Source organism: Typopeltis vanoorti, chromosome 19, assembly GCF_054136105.1.
Source record: "Typopeltis vanoorti isolate ZY-2024b chromosome 19, IOZ_Tvanoo_1.0, whole genome shotgun sequence".
NCBI lineage: Eukaryota > Metazoa > Arthropoda > Arachnida > Uropygi > Thelyphonidae > Typopeltis > Typopeltis vanoorti.
Genome location: NC_143567.1, coordinates 47,610,600 through 47,630,674, shown reverse-complemented (window position 1 = coordinate 47,630,674; position 20,075 = coordinate 47,610,600). Strand labels below are relative to the sequence as shown.

Here is a 20,075-nt window from a genome sequence, read left to right as displayed (position 1 = left end):
GATGTGCAAATTCAGGGAAACTAGATTCGTTAAGGGGGGGGAGTAGATATACAGTCCTTAGGGAGGCAGTTGAATGTAAGAATGAATATAATATGCTAGAGCAAATAAGGACAACAAACCAGAGTGGGATAGTTAATATAAGGCATCAAGGTAGGGTTGGGGCTAATGGGGGTTTTAAATTCATGTACACTAATACTAGGAGTATTAGGAACAAGAAGGAAGAGTTTTTGGCCATGGTTGGCACTTCCAGACCACAGGTTATTGGTATTAGTGAAACATGGCTGAGTGTAGATGATATAGCTAGTGGGATTGAATGTGATGGGTATAGTGTGTTCAGGAATGACAGAGAGAATAAAATGGGGAGAGGAGTATTGTTGATGATAGCTGATGAGCTACAGCCAAGGAGAATAGAAGTTGAATTGCAGGATAGAGAAAAGAGCACATTTGAGGCCATTTGGTGCGAGATTGTGGCTAGCAGAACTAAATATACAAGTGGGTGCTGCTATAGACCAGGTGATGGAAAAGATGGTGGTGACAATATGCACAAGCAAATAGAAGAAATGAGTGGAAGGAGGGTGATTATTATGGGAGATTTCAACTATGGTCGCATTGATTGGAGTGAGGAGAGAACACACGGGAGGAAGGAATTGGATTTTATGCGGTTATTAAGGGATAACTATCTGCGACAGTATATAATGGAAAATACTAGGGGTCAGAGAGTGCTTGACCTAGTAATTACATCTGAGGATTTGGCTGTAACAAATATGACCACATTCTCACCAATCGATGAGAGTGATCATAGGGTCTTGACTTGGGAGGTGGCTAAAGGTGTAGAATTTTCAATTAAGACAGGGTACATGTGGAATTATCGGGCTGGAAAGTATGACAAGCTTAGGAGATTGATTGGCTCAGTGCCATGGCATGTACAACTGCAAGGACTAGAAGTTGATAGTGCATGGGAGGTAGTTAAGAAGTGCTTGCATGAAGCAATGGCTGACTGTATACCTAGAGTCTGAATAATAAATCAAGTAGGGGTTAAATGGATGAATAACACCATTAAGCTTGAGCTGCAAAAAAATAAACAACTATGGAGGGAATTTAAGGAGAAAGGTGACCGGCAGGCACATGAACGGTATAAAGCGCAGGCCAGAAGGGTGACGAGTGTGGTAAGAAAAGCAAAAAAGGATTACGAAAGAACATTGGCCATGCAGGCTAAAGAGAATCCTAAACAGTTTTTTAGATATGTAGCAAGTAAAAGGAAAAATGTACATAGCAGAATGATTTTAAAGAATGCCGATGGTAGGGAAGTAACGGAATCAGTTGAGATAGTTGAGTTACTGAGTGAGCACTTTGCAAGAATATATCATCCAGGTGGTGACATTGCAGAAACGAATAAATCAGTAGATTATACGGGAATTGTGGTGAATGAAGTGGAGGTGAGTAGTCTATTGCATAACCTCAATGTCAATACATCTGTGGGATTGGATGGTATACCAGCTCGTGTAGTACGAGAAGCAGCTAAAGAATTGTCAGTACCCTTGACCATTTTGTTTAATTTGGGTCTCAGGTCTGGGTTAGTCCCGAGCGGGTGGAAGGAAGGGAAAATAGTTCCACTGCATAAAGGTGGTTCCAAGACTGCTGTTGTAAATTACCGACCGATTAGCATATCAGGAATCATTGTCAAGGTCTTAGAGAAATTAGTCAAGAAAAGAATACAGGATTGGATAGATGAAAATGGGATATTGTATGGGGGACAACATGGTTTTGTGAAGGGTAGATCATGCCTCAGTAACTTGCTCACGTTTTATAACACAGTGACGGCTGAACTGGATAGGGGTAATGGGTTTACAGTGATACTACTGGACCTTGCCAAGGCCTTTGACAGGATACCACATGGAACCCTAATCAGTAAACTGAAGCAGATGGGGATAGATATAGGGTTGGTAAGATGGATAGGAGGGTGGTTGAAGGAGAGATACCAGAGAGTGGTTTATTCAGGAGTGGAGTCAAAAAGACGTCTTGTGACTAGTGGAGTGCTGCAGGGCTCTGTTCTTGGACCACTGCTTTTCAATTTGTTCATCAATGATATTGGAAAGGATTTGAGAGGAAGTGTTCACTTGTTTGCTGATGATGCAAAGTTGGGTAGAGCAATTGTGAGTGCACAGGATGTCAAAATTTTACAGGATGATTTGGATAGTTTGGAGGACTGGGGTAGGAAAAATGGATGTCAGTTTAATGTGGCAAAGTGTAAGGTTATGCACTTTGGGGTGAAAAGAATAGCAGCAGTATATCGCATAGGTGGAACTGTACTCCAGGAGATTGATGAGGCCAGGGATTTGGGAGTACTGGTGGATAGGGAGTTGAAGTTTAGGGGGCACATTGCAAAAGTAACTAAAACAGCTCACCAAATCACTTGGCTTATGAAAAATACTTTAACATGCAGAGAGAAGCAAGTTGTTGTTCCTCTGTATCGAGCCTTGATAAGACCCCACTGGACTTCTGTGCCCAGTTATGGGCACCAGGGTTTCTTCATGATGGGGAGGAAGTGGAGAGGGTCCAGAGACGAGTGACCAAGATGATAGCAGGTCTGTGGAATGAACCTTATGAGAATAGGTTGAGGATTTGTGGGTTGCAGAAATTGGATGATAGACGAAGGAGGGGTGATATGATTGAGACATTCAAATTACTGAAGGGTTTTTATAAGATGGATCCAGAAGATATTTTTGAAAATATGACTGGTGGTGGGAGGACTAGGGGCCATGCATGGAAGCTGGGCAAGAGCGTGGTTGACAAGGGTGTTAGAGCTAGGTTTTTTACTTGGAGAGTGGTGAACGAGTGGAATAAGCTTCCAGAGTCTGTTGTGGGTGCTACGACCGTGAATGAGTTCAAGGCAAGATATGATAGATACTGTGTAAATGTTGAATAGTTGTTCCAGACATGATGTTAGGGCCCTCCCTCGATGAGTCTGTCGACTCCTTGGAGTTTCCCGGAACAATAATAATAATAATAAAAAACAAGTGTTTCACATCAAGATGGTAGGAAAAAGATCTACAGGAGGGCCAAGATCAACCTGGGTTGATTTTGACCACATCAATCCACTAATTTATAGGAAAAACATTGATAGGAGATTAGTAATAACATTCCAACTCATTCAGTATGGTCATATCTTTATTCACCTCTTTGAGGGTTCGGGGTACATATGACAAAGTTGATGAATCCTTCCCTCAGAAGTTATTTGCATATCATACATTAGTAGTAGTACTGTGGATGAGCTGAGGATTGAGTCACATCATGGTAGTCAACCTCCTAGGTAGGAGATGGCACATGAATGGGGAATAAATAACGTTTCAAAAACTGAAAAATCTGAAGGAAGTTTTAAACAATCTGTCTTTTGGTATGTTTTGACTGACCTTCATTAAGAGTATCCCTTTCCAGCTGTGTGGTTTGAACTGTTTGTATTAAAAGTTTAAATTCAAATAGTTTGAACTTCAACTAAATTTCTCTCATCTCATTAAGCTTTTTTTTTATTATTGAAAATTTAAATTTCATAATTCTTGTTTTATCTATATGTATATTGGATTTGTATAACTAAAAATATATTTAATAATTAAAAAATTGTTTCACTTGTTTAATTTTTATAATGCAAATATTAAAAAATTAATACCTTTATAATGTAATTAGTCAAGTTTGAAATATTATTATTATTACATGACACCTCTAGGGAGTCCAAGGGACTCATCGAGGGAGGGCACCTACTCTACAACTCTGCCTCCACCACTCAATCCACCAACTGCAACGAACCGCAGCTACCATCATCATCTACACCAATGCCATCTACTGCCCAAAACCACCACTGTTATTTTCACAATCACAAACATCTATACCTAGATGGGATTCGAACCCACAGCCTTTTGGCTGGAGAGCAGATATGCTAACCACTCGGCCAACTGGGGGGGGGGGGGTAGAAAAAAACATATAAAAATTCCTTTCATCACAACGAGAATCAATCTCCAATTTTCTAGTCAAAGGGAACAATGTACCATCGTTCTTCCAGTTGCATTACGGAGACAATCAAACTTAAAATATAACTTCTTCCAAATTGCCTTTTACCTGATGGGGTATGCCTGTGTTACTAAAATTTTAAAAAGGACACGTGGGTACTGAAAGTTTGGGAAACACTGCTCTAGAAGATCAAACATTGAACTCAGGCCTCCAGTAAGCAGGGGAGGGTCTCACACTGTGTGATAAAATTCATCTCCCATGTAAAAGCCTTTACAAAACATCCACCATGCACGTGGTGGGATTCAAACTTTCAGCCTGTTGATTGCAGAGTAGATACACTTCATTTGGGAAATTAAAATCTCACTAATTAACTTCTCTAATCTGTTTCTGAAAACCCATATTCAGATTTTAATTTCCCAAATGAAGAGATTACAAAAGAAAGTTGGAATCCAGTTATGCACAGACAATCTCTTATGGTTATTTTTAGCTGGCCTAGATGGCAAAGTGGCTAGTGTATCTACTCTCCAATCAACAGGCTGTGAGTTTGAATCTTATCATGTGCATGGTGGATATTTTGTTAATTTTTGAAAATTTATTTCAACCCAAATCCACATATTAATTAGTAATTGAATACTGTATTATTACTGTTAGTTAAGCATGACCTTTTTTCTCTTAACAAATAAATATCACAGTATATTATATAAGCAAAATCGAGAGTTTTTTTGAATATGTTCAGCAACACGGCAAAAGAGATATGATAGAGATATAAAAAAACAGAATATTCATTGGATTCGTTTGAAAAAGGAATTTTAAACTCCTAAATCTGGCATTACTGAAACATCACATGAAGTTTTATTTATAGCCTGATATAATGTATTCATTATGGTTAGCAATCACAGAAGCCTGTAAATTCTAATTTCTATTTTATGTAAATATCAGTAACTGGCTTTGTAAGACGCGGCCTAAGTCGTATCTTTCTATGTATTCACACTCACTAAAAAGTTTGCAAATACTAAACGGCATTATTTGTTCGTTTCACTACTCAGATTATAAGTTTTTTTTTTTTCTACTGCTTATTTATTTTTATACTTGCTATTTATTACTATATATTCTTTCATAATGCCTTATTTAGTTAATGAGTCATAATGTCTTCTACAAATGAAGACATTTGTGGAAGATTTATTTCACAGAATTTGTGGAAAGATTTATTTCACAGAATTGTCATCTGCAAAGAGTGTGGAATTGAATTCCACCTGTATAATGCAGTTGGAAGAACAAATACAACATCTGTTCTTTGTTTAGAAAAGACTTGAATTTGAATCTTGTTACAACTTCTAACTTTACAACTCTTTGTGAGTTTTAGCTTGCAAAACAATTTTTAGCCATTCTTTTCTTTTCTGTGCCATATTCTTCCAATTCAAAGTTGTAAGATCTTTTTGTACATCAATTCATTTTTTTCTTGGTCTACCTTTCCTCCTTTATCCTAAAGGTTTCCATTCAAAAAACATTTTTACCTCTATTCTTTTTCTATATTCCCCAACTATGCTATTCTTTGTGTCTTTATATATTTTCACCATTAGTTAGTTGTTCAAGTTCATTATTTGTTCTAATTCTCCATATTCCATTTTCTTCTTTTATTGGTCCATGTATCTTCCTTAATAAATGTTCTTGTTACAACATGAACAATTATATTTGCTTTTTCAAGTAAAGATGAAATAGTCAGTCTCCCATACAGAAGTAGCAGGATTTTTTTCTTCCAGAGACTAGTTTTCAATACATAAAACACACAAACTGGTTGCATACATGCAAGGGATACTGTTAGATAGTATTTCATTATTCTAATATGCCACCTTATTATATAGTGTATTTATAAAATTTTTTGCTTCTCATTTCATCACTGTGCCTTTTCTAAAGGTACTTTCATGGTCAATTGGCTGCTACCATTTTTCCACTTTCGTCTAACCATGGAGGAACTAGAGCAGCCACTGGCCAACACCCATACACTGTCTAGCTCCAAACACACCGAACTAATCAGCTTCCCTCATTCAGTTCACCTCTGTTCTATGGAATAATCTTCCCCATAATGTTTTACCCCACTGAGTACAACCTCCCATCCTTTAAGAAACATATCAGCAGGCTACATATTTTTCTTAATCACTTGCCCACACATGGCACTGTAGTGTTATAGGTCTTATGATCTTTCATGTGTGCAGCCAACATAAAACTGGTTCAGTAGTTTTTTTTTCACAGTCAATTAACTTGACTTAATAAAAATTTAATTCATTGGATTTGAATCCATAAAAATTGTATACCTCCACATTTAAACATTTCTGAATGAATGTTTTCTGCTATAGCTATTTTTTTTTTTACGTTTTTAGGTTTTAAACCTTCCCACCAGTTCTGATGATAGAGCCATCTTGTGTCTAATCTGTCATCCAAAATATGGATATGTAAGATGGTTTCTATATTTCTTCTGTGATGTGTTCAGTTGGGTGGTTAAAGGCCTTTATTTATTTGAAATATACTTGTCATTCAGTCTTCCTAATATTCTATTTCACTATCAATTTCGTAAGAATAAATTTTTTTAATTTTTTATAAATGACTTGTGGTGTAGTTATAGAAATTAATGGATTACTTGTGAAATTTGAGGTATTATTTAATATTGTTCTACATTTATGTTTGCTTGCAGGCTTCTTTCTATATCAAGTATAGTAATCAAAAATTATTTCAACAAGAACTGAAGAATCTTCTGTCTGATTTGATATATACTAAAAATGGTAAAGTTTTTGTAGCTCTTCTGGTAATTACTGTTGCGATTCTTGGATAACTTTGAATTTTGTAGATGTTACACACCTACAAAATTCAAAGTTATCCGAGTTAAAACTTAATTATTAAAAGACAGTTAAAACTTGATTATTATTGGTATTGCATGTTTTTATTATAAGCATATATGGAGTCCGTCAAAAAAATGTATACATACTTTAATAGATATCATCTATGGACTTTTTTCGAAGTTGGATCGAATTACGGTAGCAATGTGTAGTATGATGTTCTCTCAAAAAATGTTGTTACTCACATGAATACTAGCATCAACAAGTGACCAGTAGGACAGTCAAACAAAATGGCCAAGGCACGATTGTCATTTGAGGAATGCAAGACCACATTTTAAAGTGGTATTTCAAATTTGAGAATGTTGATGAAGTTCAGTGACAGTGGAGATGTGAGTTTGTAACACAACCTCCAACATGCCTGACAATTGCACGTATTCATACTAAGTTTGAGACCTATGCGCACAAGGGAAGATCCGGGAAGCCTTCTACAGCAACAAGTCCTGCTTCCTCGGCTATGGTGTTCAAACAGTTTACACGCTCGCCACAGAAATCTTCCACACAATGTGCACGTGAGACAGGTTAGCAGTGCATTCTTAAAGCAGCTAATGGAAAGTTTCCAAGATTATTACATGCAATGAATGAAGATGATCCTGATAGAAGAATGCAGCAGTATTGTGAGTGGTTTCAACACATGGTAGATGAGGAGTTTATGAGGAAGATGGTTTGGTCTGATGAAGTGTAAATGGGGGGGGGGTCCTAGGCTTATTTTTATTTGTAATGTATGATGTACACTTTTATCTTTAATCTGGTTCGCCTTTGTGATATATTATTTTTATCTCTATCTTTGCTAGTTTCTTAATCTGTCTTATATCCCCTTTTAGTGATTTACTCTTTCGTACAAAGTTAATTTGTACGAAAGAGTAAATCACTTTGTACTACTTGTCATATACCTAAGAATACTGGAAAATTTATTTGTTTTGACTGCACTACCAGTATTCCTTTCTTGGCATACTAGTACCGAGTCTTATGGTACTACGGCTGGTAAATCTCTCTCTCTCTCTAGCATAAATTCCTTCGGGTAAAATAGCATAAACAGTCATGGTCTACAAGCACTTAAATTATGTGCTTGAGAGAGGGAGAGATCTCTCTCCCTCTCTCTAGCATAAATTCCTTCACTTAAATTATTCTTCTAATGCCTTATTTGTTTCCCACTCTCAGGTCCGAGTTTATTTAGGAACAGTGCATTGTAAGCAAAAGATCAGGCGGCACTCTATTGACTAATAATAAACAAAAAAATAAAAATAACATGCTATATCAAGCTATTACACAAGAGTATTCCACTTACTAACAAGCCAAAACTTTTTCATAGACAGTGCTTATTTCTAGTACCTTATATCTTATCAGCCCATCTAAATTATTTCTCCTAGATTCGTAAAAGAAATATATAGCATAAAACTGGAACAAACTCACATATGCTCTGTCATCTGTGTCGAGCACTCATTCGAGGTTCTACACTAGAGTTCCTAAACTTTTCTTCCTTCCAGGCCCTGGATTTCTTCCACAGTGTCTCATCGGGATGGTGGTGGGGTTTGAGATGCAAATCTTTAGTACTCGATAGCTCTGGCATGAGGTTTCAATGAAAGGAGTACATGCGATCTCATCCAGGTATGCTGGAAGTTTTCCAGCGCTGAAGTTCGCTCTGCAGTTACTGGCTTCAGTTGACCTCCTGCTGCATTGTCATCCGATCTAGACTGCTTCTGGTATATATATCTATCGGCGATCCTCATTTCATTCCCTCTGATCTCTGACGTGACCACGTGGTATAGTCGTGTCCTCTAACTCCTACTGCCGAATATCCCATGTTCTCCTCGATGCCCTTTTATTTCTCCGTCTCCGGGACCTTTCATGAAGGGTTGAGACCCCCAAAGAATTTGGCACGACTCCTTGATCTGTTATTAAAGCCAACCATTTCTTTCTTCTCCTAGTGCACTTCTAAAATCCGATTTGTCGGACAGCGGGACCTTGTCTGATCCATGCCAACCTTTTTAACAATGACCTTGATGGTTAGCATACGCAGAGCTTGTGAACAAAGGTTTCCAAAGCACTTAGTTAAAACAACAACATACAGTTTTCAGTAACACAGCAGCATTTTCTCTTGTTACTAATTTTAAACATTCTTTGTTTACTACATTTGTGCAGGTTAATTTCCTATCAGAATATATGCATTTTTTTATACAAAGTTTATTTTTACAACACAAACGTTTGAGATGAGACCTCTGTAAAAATCTATGTAAAGCCTTTGTAAAATTCTAAGCTACATCGAATTTTACAGGAGCACAATTTAAGCTTAATGGAACAGTGAATCAGCATAATTGTGTTTACTGGGCTCCAGAAAATCTGGGCGTTCATGTGGACAAATCAGTCAATTTACCGGGGCTCAATGTCTGCTGTGGATTGTCATCTAGGGGTTTAATAGGACCATTCTTCTTTGAAGGTACTGGTCAAGTATACCTAGATATGCTACGCACATCCATTTTACCTGCCATTTATGCACTTTACGGGAATGATCAATTTCTCTTCCAAGAAGCTGGTGCACCACCACACTACACTGAGATGTGAGAGCTTACCTCGATGAGAGTTTGCAGGGACGATGGATAGGATGAAGAGATTCAGTTGAGTTCCCCCATGTTGTTCTGATTTAACACCAATGGACTTCTATGGGGGACTCTAAAGGTGTAGTCAGGAAAGGATTGCTGCACATGTCGTTTCAATGAAACGGCATGCATAGCAATCCCACTGGAAACTTTGGCCAACATTGCCCAAGCAGTAATTCACCGTAATAATAAGTGTCCAGACTCTAATGTTAACCACTTTGAGCATCTCATGTAATTGTAGAAGTCAAAGGTAACTTGTATTCATCCCTTGATGTCTGTATAAATTTAGTACTATATTACAATTTTTATACAGGTCTCTGTTTTGCTGAAGTGTGTATAAATTTTTTTGACGGACTCTATACATTAACAGTATGATTTCTTTATGTGTGTCTACAGCAAATGGGAAGAACACATTTGATTAATAATAGTTCGCAAATTGTTATAACCAACCAGTTCTGATTTCCTTGAATTTATTTGTCAAGACCACCTGAGAGCACAAGTGAGGATGAATTGTCTGTTGTCTACAGTGTTGATTATTTGCTGAAATTGACAAAGACTCCTAATGTAGGTGATCTGAAATGGTTCATTGTACCTCCATGCACTGCTTGGAAATAGTCAACAGACACTTCCCATTGGCAAGGTGCATTGTGCCATGCAATAAGTCACATGTTTGTAGCCAGTATAAATTGGAGGAATATGGTGCTCCCAAGTCAATGCAAACTGTGTCTGGGTGAAATGGCTGTGAGAAGGGAACTGGTGGAGTTTGAAAGAGACATTATGATAGTATGCCATGTTGCAGTCCTATCTGTTTGGGCCATCCCAGGTCAACAATCAGTGATAGCATACCGAGACAGAAGCACATGGAGTCAACTGCAAGTGTTACCTCAGTGTATGACCTACCACAATTACAGAATATGACCGTAGGGTGCTACAAAGGATAATATGTTAAAACTGCCATACGTTGGCTGACACATTGAATGTGGACTTCCAGACATCGACTGGAACATGAATCTGCACAAAATCATTTGTAACTGAGGCTCACAACATGGATTTCCATCGTAGGACTGCAATATGCAAGCCCCACATTATTACCCAAACTAACGTACAGCATTGTCTTCAGTAGTGCAAAGAGCCGATACAGTGGGACATGGAATCTTGGAAAACCGTGTTATAGAGTGATGAATGATGTTACACCCTCTACTGAACAGGTGTGGTGATTGTGCAATGAACGTCTCTTACCAGAGTGCATAACTCTAACTATGGAATTCTTAGGTGACAGTGTGATGGTATAGTCCTGTTTTTCCTGGTTCTTTGTGGTGCCATGAACATTGAACTCCAAGAGGTATCTAAACACTCTGGACAATGCAATGCTTTCTGCTTTTTCTATGGAACTGATCATTATCTCTTTCAGCAAGACACTGTGCTGTATCATAAGGCTGCTGCTGTAACTGTGTGGTTTCTGGACATGATGTCACTTGGCTGGCCACCAAAGAGCCCTGATCTCAACCCTATTGAACATCTGTGGGATGAATTGGAGCATTTGGTGAGGTCAAGGGATGTCTGCCCCACAACAGTCCAGGACTTCATTACATGCCTACAGGAAGAATGGTCCAAAATTCCCATTACTTGTATTTGTATGCTTGTGGAAAGTATACTCCACTGGATTGCTGCAGTCAAGCAAAAGGAGGTCCTTTTGAAGTGGCTTCTTTCCATGCAGTGTATATGTTTTATTTATAAGTTTCCATATGCAAGTAATGAAGTCTGTGATCTTGAAACATGGTGTGATATTGTTTTGCACCTGAAGAAGGAAGATATTTTTCATGTGATAGCCAGGGAGAATAGAATACTTGTTGCATAACAAACTTCAGTGAAACTTAGCTAGTATGCAGGAATAATTACTCTGCCTATACCTTCATATTGGTATAGGCAGAGTAATTATTCCTGCAGATTGGTCAGGCTCTCAACCATTAAGCTGTTATGCTAAAGGAGGCTAAACAAAAACACAAGGACATGTCAAATTATGGTATTCATGAAATCTTGCAGAAGAAAGACCATGCCTTTGTAACATTAGGCACCACTGTGGTTTGTGAATTCATTTTAGACAAAGTATGTCCTAAATAGGGGAAACAGGATGCACAATTCCTGTTAGACAAAAGAACATAAATGGCACATTAAATTTAATAACTATGGTGAAGCTGGCCTTTCTGATCATGCCCTAAATACTTTACATAGAACTGAATGGAAAAGCACCTGTTATTTACACCAAAACATGGTATGAATGTAAATTTAAGGAGATCTGTGAAATTCTTATCAACTTCCCTAACATTAACAATAATGATGCTATAAAAATCCCTAGAATATGGAAGGCACATATATTCTATCCATATTAACCTTTCTGCCTAAGAATTAATTATTAATGGGACTATAGGTGATGTTAAATCTAATATATTTTATTTTAATTTTTCACTAGAGGTCAGGCCAGTAGAATAAACATTGAATAACTATATAGAAAAATCATTGTCTCTTTAGCATACTGCGTGAAATGCAATATAGCCCTGTATATATATATGTGTGTGTGTGCTCATGATGATGATGATGATGACCATAATATGAAGATTTGAAACATCGGGAAATTAAAATAATTATTTCTAACACAGTTGTAGTCTCCATAATTTGTCTAAAATTATGTGAATGTTATTGGAGTGCAGTCTAAAGTATGTTTTTGGACTGCAGAGTTTCTGAGCCATTCTTGTATAATACTGCAATTTGTCTTAAGGCAAAAGTGTGATGTTAATGTAATGGTATATGTGTGGTGAATCCAAAACTGGTATCAATTTCCATCACTTTCAATTCACTTTGCTTAAAAAAACATGTTTTGTTAGGCACAATTCAGCTCTGGATGATATCATCACATCATGTGACATTTCACTCTCTGGTGAAACAATTTGTCTCATATGCCTTGATGCACTACCATACAGAACAAGAGCAGGCAGATATGAATATTTTAAGAGGCACTTATGACATAGAAAAGAATAATATATGAACACATAGACATCACAAACATTTATTAAAGTATTTAGCCAAATATCATCATCAAATATTCTGAAGGGATGATAGAGGATATTATGATAGTACTATATGAAAAATTTACATTACCACCACCTTCCTGTTGACAATTTTCCTCCAAATTAATCTGTTATCTATCAGGACTCCAACATTGTCACATGTTTGTCTTCTAATGCACCTCTCATTTCACCCAGTTCTTGGTCTTTGGATGTTTTTCCTGCCATTCTGTCTAAAACGCTTTTTTTTTTGATAACCTTTCCCTCTCATTCTGTTTAACATGCTCACTGCTACTCATTTATGACAATGCCTCCAGGCCATTCAGAATGACCTTGCTGCAGTGCCTACACAATCACATGATTCAACTGCCCAGGCCAGACTGAGTTATGTAGCATAGAAACATAAGCTTTACAACACTTAGAAGCAACAACAGCATGTACACAAATACTGGTTTGACACTTTAAAGCACCAGTGTGTGGTCACCTAACACCGAATGTGTTAGGTGACCACACCACCTGAGATTAGCACTACTCACTCCTGGATATCTACAATGTCAGGTTCTTTCCTATTTGCATTTATGATATGGATTTATGATGTGATCAATGTCATCTGTTCACTCCCTTAATTTTTCTCAGAATTCTCATATCTGTGGCCTCCAGTCCTCAATCAAGGGTTTTATTTCTAACCTTGCTCTCTGATCTGTTAAGGTTTGAACACTGTCTTGTATACAGACAGTTAATTTTTCTTATTCATTAATTTATTCACTTGACTTATCATCATTCTAGCTTTACTACTTCTGTTGTCTCTCTTTCCATATTTAGTTTACCATTTTCATACCAGGTTTATTACAACCGTGATTCAATTTACTTAAAGAATCAGACTTGTACCAGATTTATTTATAAGATGATCTGTATAAAGTAAAGAATATCTCTAGTTTTGATATCAGCCTAATACTACCTTTTCTTTGTAATGGAATGCTGAATAACAGTGGAGATAACGTGTACCCTTCTCTTACCTGATTTAACATCAAACCATCTTAAATTGATATTTGACCTACAACTCAAATATCAATTATGTATTGCTTGATGTAATGCTCCATTTACACCATATAATAGTAGTAATTTTGAATAGCTTTTCTCTTGACATCTTATCATATGCCTTTTTCAGATCTACAAAACATAAATACAGATATTCTTGTTAAAATTCCCATGATTTCTGAACTATTTGTCTTAAAGAGAAAATCTGATCATGACAACCTCTATTTTGGGCATGAACTCAGCTTTTCAAGTTTCCCCTTCTACAATTTTTCTTAATCTTTTCTCAAGCCTACTTGCATAGAGATCTTAATTAGAACTCTCACTAAGAAAATTCCTAGATAATTTTCACATTTATTTTTATTTCCCTTTTTATGGATGAGAAATACTATTTGAACATTTCTGATCGAATAGCATCTATTCCAGGTACCTTTCCACAGTTCAGGTTTTTGGTAGCTTTTTTTACTTCAAGTATTGATATGTACTCCTGATTGCAATTCTCATGACTATCTTCTATCACTGTTTTGTCAAGAAAATTATTCAACTGTTTTATTGACAAAACATTCGGTAGTCTTTTAAAGTAATCACTCCAGACATTTTGAATATCTTCAGTTTTCATGTCACCTCTAGCATCTGATTCAATTTACAGTACACTTTCCTCCAATTCTAAGCTGTCTCCAATTACTTTGAGAACATTTTCCCACTTTTGTGATATTTATTTTTGATGTTCAAACTAAAGTCTTCCCAGAACTTGTTTAGTTTCTTTCACACATTGCTTTATTTTTTTTATTTTTTCTCAATTCTCCCAGAGCACATGCTGATTTACTTGTAATATACTTTAATTTTTCTTCCTCTTTATCTTCCTAAGTTCACCATAGAGATCTGATTTTTGTATCCTTCACCACATGCTTTCCTGGCTGAATGATTGTTTTCTTTAGAATTTGGCACTTAGTCTCATGTAATATTTGATTCTTGCCTTGAAACTCATTTTCTTGAATACTATTTGTATATTTTATCTCAGCTTTCCTACATCCTTTTCTTTTCATTATGATACTTAGTTTTATTCTGCTCAAAACTAAATGGTGATCACTTCATATTTAAAATTCCTTATATACTCTTGTGTCCTAAACCAGCATGATGATATCACTATCAACAATAACATAGTCATTGAGATTTTTCTTATTTCTTTTGTCTTTTCTCAATTTGATTATTAGAAAGAAGTAAGCACAAGAGTTAATAATTATATTATTTCAAATATTTCAGCCCGAAATTAACAGGCCATCATCAGTGCACAAGCACAGGATGGAGCATAATCAATGGAATGTTATTCATTTTTACATGTATGAGGCACATGTTAGAAGGCTGCCTACAATGAATGGTTACAAAAAAAAAAAAAAAATTAAAATTAATAAAATAATTAAATTCAAATGACAAAAAGGGGGGTGGGGGGTTGCTGCTTGCCATTTATCAGGATAGCAATTCTCCAAAACCTTTTCAGTGAATGGATTTGTATGGTGGCATTCTAGCATGTCTTATACCTGTAAAAGGGAATAACATTCCATTGTTTGCATTTCACTTTGTGAACTGATGATGATCTGTTAGTTACAGGCTGAAATATTTGCAGTAATAAAATTATTAATTTTTGTGCCTATGTGTTTCTAATAATTGTTACTATTTTATAAGTGCCAGTAAAAAAAAAATAAATATATATATATATATATATATATATATATAATGTATGTATGTCTCAGTTTGAATATGTGCATATCTTTGTTGGAACATAGTATAAGTAATGAATAGTCCATGACCTAAACTGAAATCCAGCAGGTACTTACCATGATTATTAGCCTTGCTATCTTCTTCAAATTTTTCCACTTCCCAAAATATTTCTATTTGATCTTGTATTCATTTCCTACAACATTGTTATAATCTCCAAGCACCATCTTTTTCTTTGTGTAAGTTATCTTCTCTAATTACTTGAAAATTTCCTCTCACTTCTTCCTTAGTAGAACCTCATCTGGGACCATTTTTGTTTGCCCACATCATTACTTTATAATTGTCTGCTGTTCAAGATTACCTTCCAGTTTAGTGTGAAATGCTGAAGTTATTCCCTTTCCTTGATCATTATCACTTGAATATAACATCTTGTATTTATTATTTAGAAGAATCTCACCTGTTTTTGATTTCTTTGTTTCTCTAATACCAAATATGTCAATCTGGTACTTCTCCAATTCTTTTACATTGGTGTCTATTGATGGTGCTTGTCTTGAATTCTACCAGTGGTGACTTGGAATTTGTGGACTTTGTTTCAGTAGCAGACTTTCCACTTTGGTTTCCTAACAAAAAAAAAAAAAAATAATAACACCAACAGGGGTATTGTCTAACCAGGTAATGCTTCAGTGGACATGAAATTTCATCTGCATGCTTTTTAATATGATACTCAGTTTAATTCTACTCAAAACTAAATGATCACTTCCTGTTTTGAATTCATTGTTATATTCTTGTTCTAAACCAGTGTGAAGATTAGTTATCAACAATAACATAGTCATAGATATTTTCTTATTTCTTTTGTCTTCTGTCTATTTGAATTTGTACTGTTATTTTGTTTTGGTTTAAGCCAGTACAAATTCATTTTGTTTGGCTAAATTCCAATTGTCAATCCATCCTCATTTGTCCAGTATCCAGATACCAACTAACAATGTACATCATCAAAATATGAGGATTGGACATTAGGTCAGAATCCCTGGTTGGTTCCTCAGTTCCTTAAAAGGCTATATGAGATCTCTAGCTTTGACTTTTAAGCAACTCCATAGCAAATATTTCAATGTGTAACTTGTAGATCCTCAGTGAACACAATTCAGCAAAGTAGAATAAAAACAATGGATTTCAAATAAATAAGAGCCATGTTCTAAAGTGGTAAAGTACAATAGATATGAGGTTATATTAACATCAAATTCCTACTATGGACTCTCATGGGGTGTACAGAATACTATGATAGTACAACATAATGTTTACATTATCACTAACTTCCTATTGACACTTACCTTCCTTTGTGACTAGGCTACTTGTATATAGAAACTGTTGACCTCATATTAATTACCTTAGTATTCCATAATGCAAAACACTTCCTTTTAGATGTGTATTTGCTATGTCTTATGGGAAGCTTCCAGACCCACTGATGTGAAGTCAATAGCCTCTGTATACAAGTATCCCAGTCGTGAAGATGCCTTACTTCATAACCAAGTGGGGAAAAAAAACATCTACAGGCTGGTGTATATGTTATACATAAGCTGAATTCATTGACTTTTTGATTCCCAACTTTTTGACAACATTTTGACTTCCCAAGTATACCCTCAGAGGAATGGGCCAATCTACTAAAGTAGATTAGCACACTCTTTCATTTTTTGTCAGTTTTCTTCAGAAGTTTGATCTGTTATATGTTCTTCCATATCCATTTTCTGTCTACTGCTTCATGAAAGCCTCCCTCAGATTCCTCCACTCTACCTTATCTTTAATGCTTTTGTGCACTGAGTTCCAGCCATCTCTTTGGTGTACCTGTGGCTCTTTCCATCTCTGTACCATTCAGATACCTTTATCCATTTTCAAGTGTTGCTTGTTGCATTATGACCTGCACACTGCCACTTGGATCTTTTAGTGGCTGTTAGTGTCTTGTGCCTTGGTCTGAACTCTAACTAAAATATTATGTTTTCTATCTTGGAGCAATGATCTCTCCATTTTTTTAGAGCTCAGACCAAGACAAGAGACACTAACAGCCATTAAAAGATTGTTTGATGAAACTTGTTGATTAATTTTTTGGTCAGTCTATTTCCTTTCCACTACTTGTCATGATTGGAAGTAAGCAACTATTGGATATTTTTCTTTTAAGGCAAATTGGGATGCCTCTGTTGAATGTTTCATGGTGTTTTCCAGAAGCTATCCAACCAACTTGAATTCTTTAATTTTTTCCTTACTGCCTCTCATTTTTTCATGTTATCCATCCCTCTAATATCTGTGAAAGCGACACTTCTGGTGGAGGTGGTGTGATGGTTTGGCGAGGCATCTCATTGGGTGAACACGCCCACCCATCTGCTTCCTAGCAGAATCCCATCTCTATAATCCTAGCAAATTATAGAGATGGGATCCTGGACCCCTGAGCAGACCTCATTGACCAATACTTCAAGAAGAGACTATTGTACATATAGACTGGGCAGCTGGTTCTCATGACCTTAATCCTATTGAGTATGTCTGGCATCCTCTAGGTAAATGTACTGCACTCAACCTCCTTCTCTGAAACCTTGAGGGACTCGGGAGAGCTTTGCTGGAGTAATGGTTATTACCAACTGAACTTCTGGACACCATTATAAACAAGAAATATTGTGTGAGTGCTGCATTGCTGAACAGGTGACCACACAGGTGACCACACTCCTTATTGAACACTTTGACAATATCATTTTGACCTCTTGTTTTTGATGGTCTTCATGTACCCATTTTTTACTGAATTAAACTATTTATTTACATTTTTTTTTTTTTTGTTGTCATTTCTTTCATATCTCTTATCATGCAGCTTTGAATTATTGTGATTTTGCTCTTTGTACCTTAATTTATGGAATCAGTGTATATTGATGTCCTGATTTTCAGTCTATACTGATTCTTTTTATTATACATTATTTTTATGTATTTAATTCTTACTTTTTGCTTTCTGCATTAAATTTATTCATCATTTCTTATAGTGCTTCCATTGAGTTTCCTAAAAGAACAATATCAAATTGTAACTGAACTCTATTCCATTTATAATAATTCCTCCATTTTTGCATTTCAGGTTTCTAAATTTTTTTCTAGGGCAAATGACTTATGTAAAATATTATCTCTTTAGAGATTCTTGAATATAAATTATACCAAGTTTTCTTTGTAGCACCTTAATTTTTAATATGATAATGCACTTGATGCTCTGTGTAAAACTCTTTGTTTAAATCTTTCATATAGTAGTTATCAGTCTTTAATCAGCTATTTTATTTCTATTGGGTTCCCAAATACATGCTAAAGTTGAATTTTTTTTAGATTGGCATTTTGTCTAAAGTACATAGCTTAGTTTGCTAATAAGTATTGGCATATTTTCTACCCTTAGCCCACTCGCTCTACTAATGTATTGTAGGTTTACAGTCTGTAGAGGGCAGATTCACTTTAAAAAATAACAAATGAAATATTTCTTATGATTTTAATACCTGCCATCAGTGAAGTTTCTGAGGGACATCTCTGTAGTTCTTCCTAGAATGTATTAAGCCATACCCATGCTGGTGGTTAAATATTCCTAAATGTCGTAATGAATTTTATGTTATTGTCTCATTTGTGTGTATGCACACAACTTTTGTAAATTAATTTCCCAGTGTCCACTGAAGGTTGGTCTGAGAGTTAATCACATGGTAGATGATTTTCATTGTCTAGTAAAATCACCACTCTGCTTGAAGTGGCTTGAAAATGTATGACATTTGAACTTGAAGGCAAGATCTTTTATTTAATCTTTAATCTGGAAGTAGTATTAAATGTACTATAGGTTTACAATCTTTCTTGTGCAGGATTTGTACGTGCACACACATATATGAAAATGCTAAAATGCAAATATGAATTTCTGATTTGTATTAGGAACTGGTTATACCAAATATAACTATAAGTGGTATATGTAATAGAACTGTTTTAAGACTTATTTTTAATATGAGTAAACTTTTGTACATTTATTAATAATATATAATTGCAATGAGTTACATCATTCTTAACACTGAATCTCTACTTGCAGAAAAGTCTGAAAGTCAATCATTAGTTTGCAGTTTTATTGATTGTTTAATTGAATCCTCCTATCCATATCTAATTATTCCAAACAGTTGCCACTAATTGATTTTTAAAAAAAATAAACTTTTAGAAACACAAAATATTAATAAAAAAAAAGAGAAAAAACACAAATTCCATAATTTACAGTTGTACATGTGTAAATTTCCTTTTAATTTCATATATAATTTTATGCTTTTTTTAGTATTGGTTGGCCAGATAGAAACACAAAATTCCAAGCATGAAGGTCCCACAGGTCCAGATAATTCAAAATGTGAATTATTGGAGGTTACCATTAGAGATACTGAAATCATGTTAAAAAATTTTGATTCCAGAAAGGTATAGTTTATCTTTCATAGTTAATCTTTCATACAGTGAAATTTTTTGTTGAAAATGCTAGGTAACTTTAATGTAAGGTAATGTCGCAACCACGGTTTTATTATTATTTTAATGTATTTTTTTTACTACTAATGAAATTTATCATAAATACTTGGCAAGAGCATTAAGATCTATAAATTCATAACAATGGTGGATTGCAGAAAATTTGAAAACTTATTCCTTACAGTAAGTTATTTTAGTTTGGTTTTCAACTTATCTGCATTGAATCACTTGAAGCTTTATAAAGAGAGAGAGAGAGATTGGTGTTTTCTACTTAGTGTTTAGGTGCATAA

General features: G+C 35.5%; 1 protein-coding gene across 2 annotated transcripts in view; it reads left to right on the top strand.

The window, feature by feature from the left end:
- LOC150096071 (uncharacterized) overlaps positions 1-20,075 on the top strand; it is a 229,974-nt gene that overhangs the window by 60,717 nt on the left and 149,182 nt on the right. For both annotated transcript variants that reach the window (XM_090409310.1, XM_090409309.1), the window contains exons 7-8: positions 6,692-6,779; positions 19,610-19,743. In XM_090409310.1, the coding sequence (XP_090265436.1) occupies positions 6,692-6,779; positions 19,610-19,743 (222 nt within the window). The remainder of the gene's footprint in view (positions 1-6,691; positions 6,780-19,609; positions 19,744-20,075) is intronic.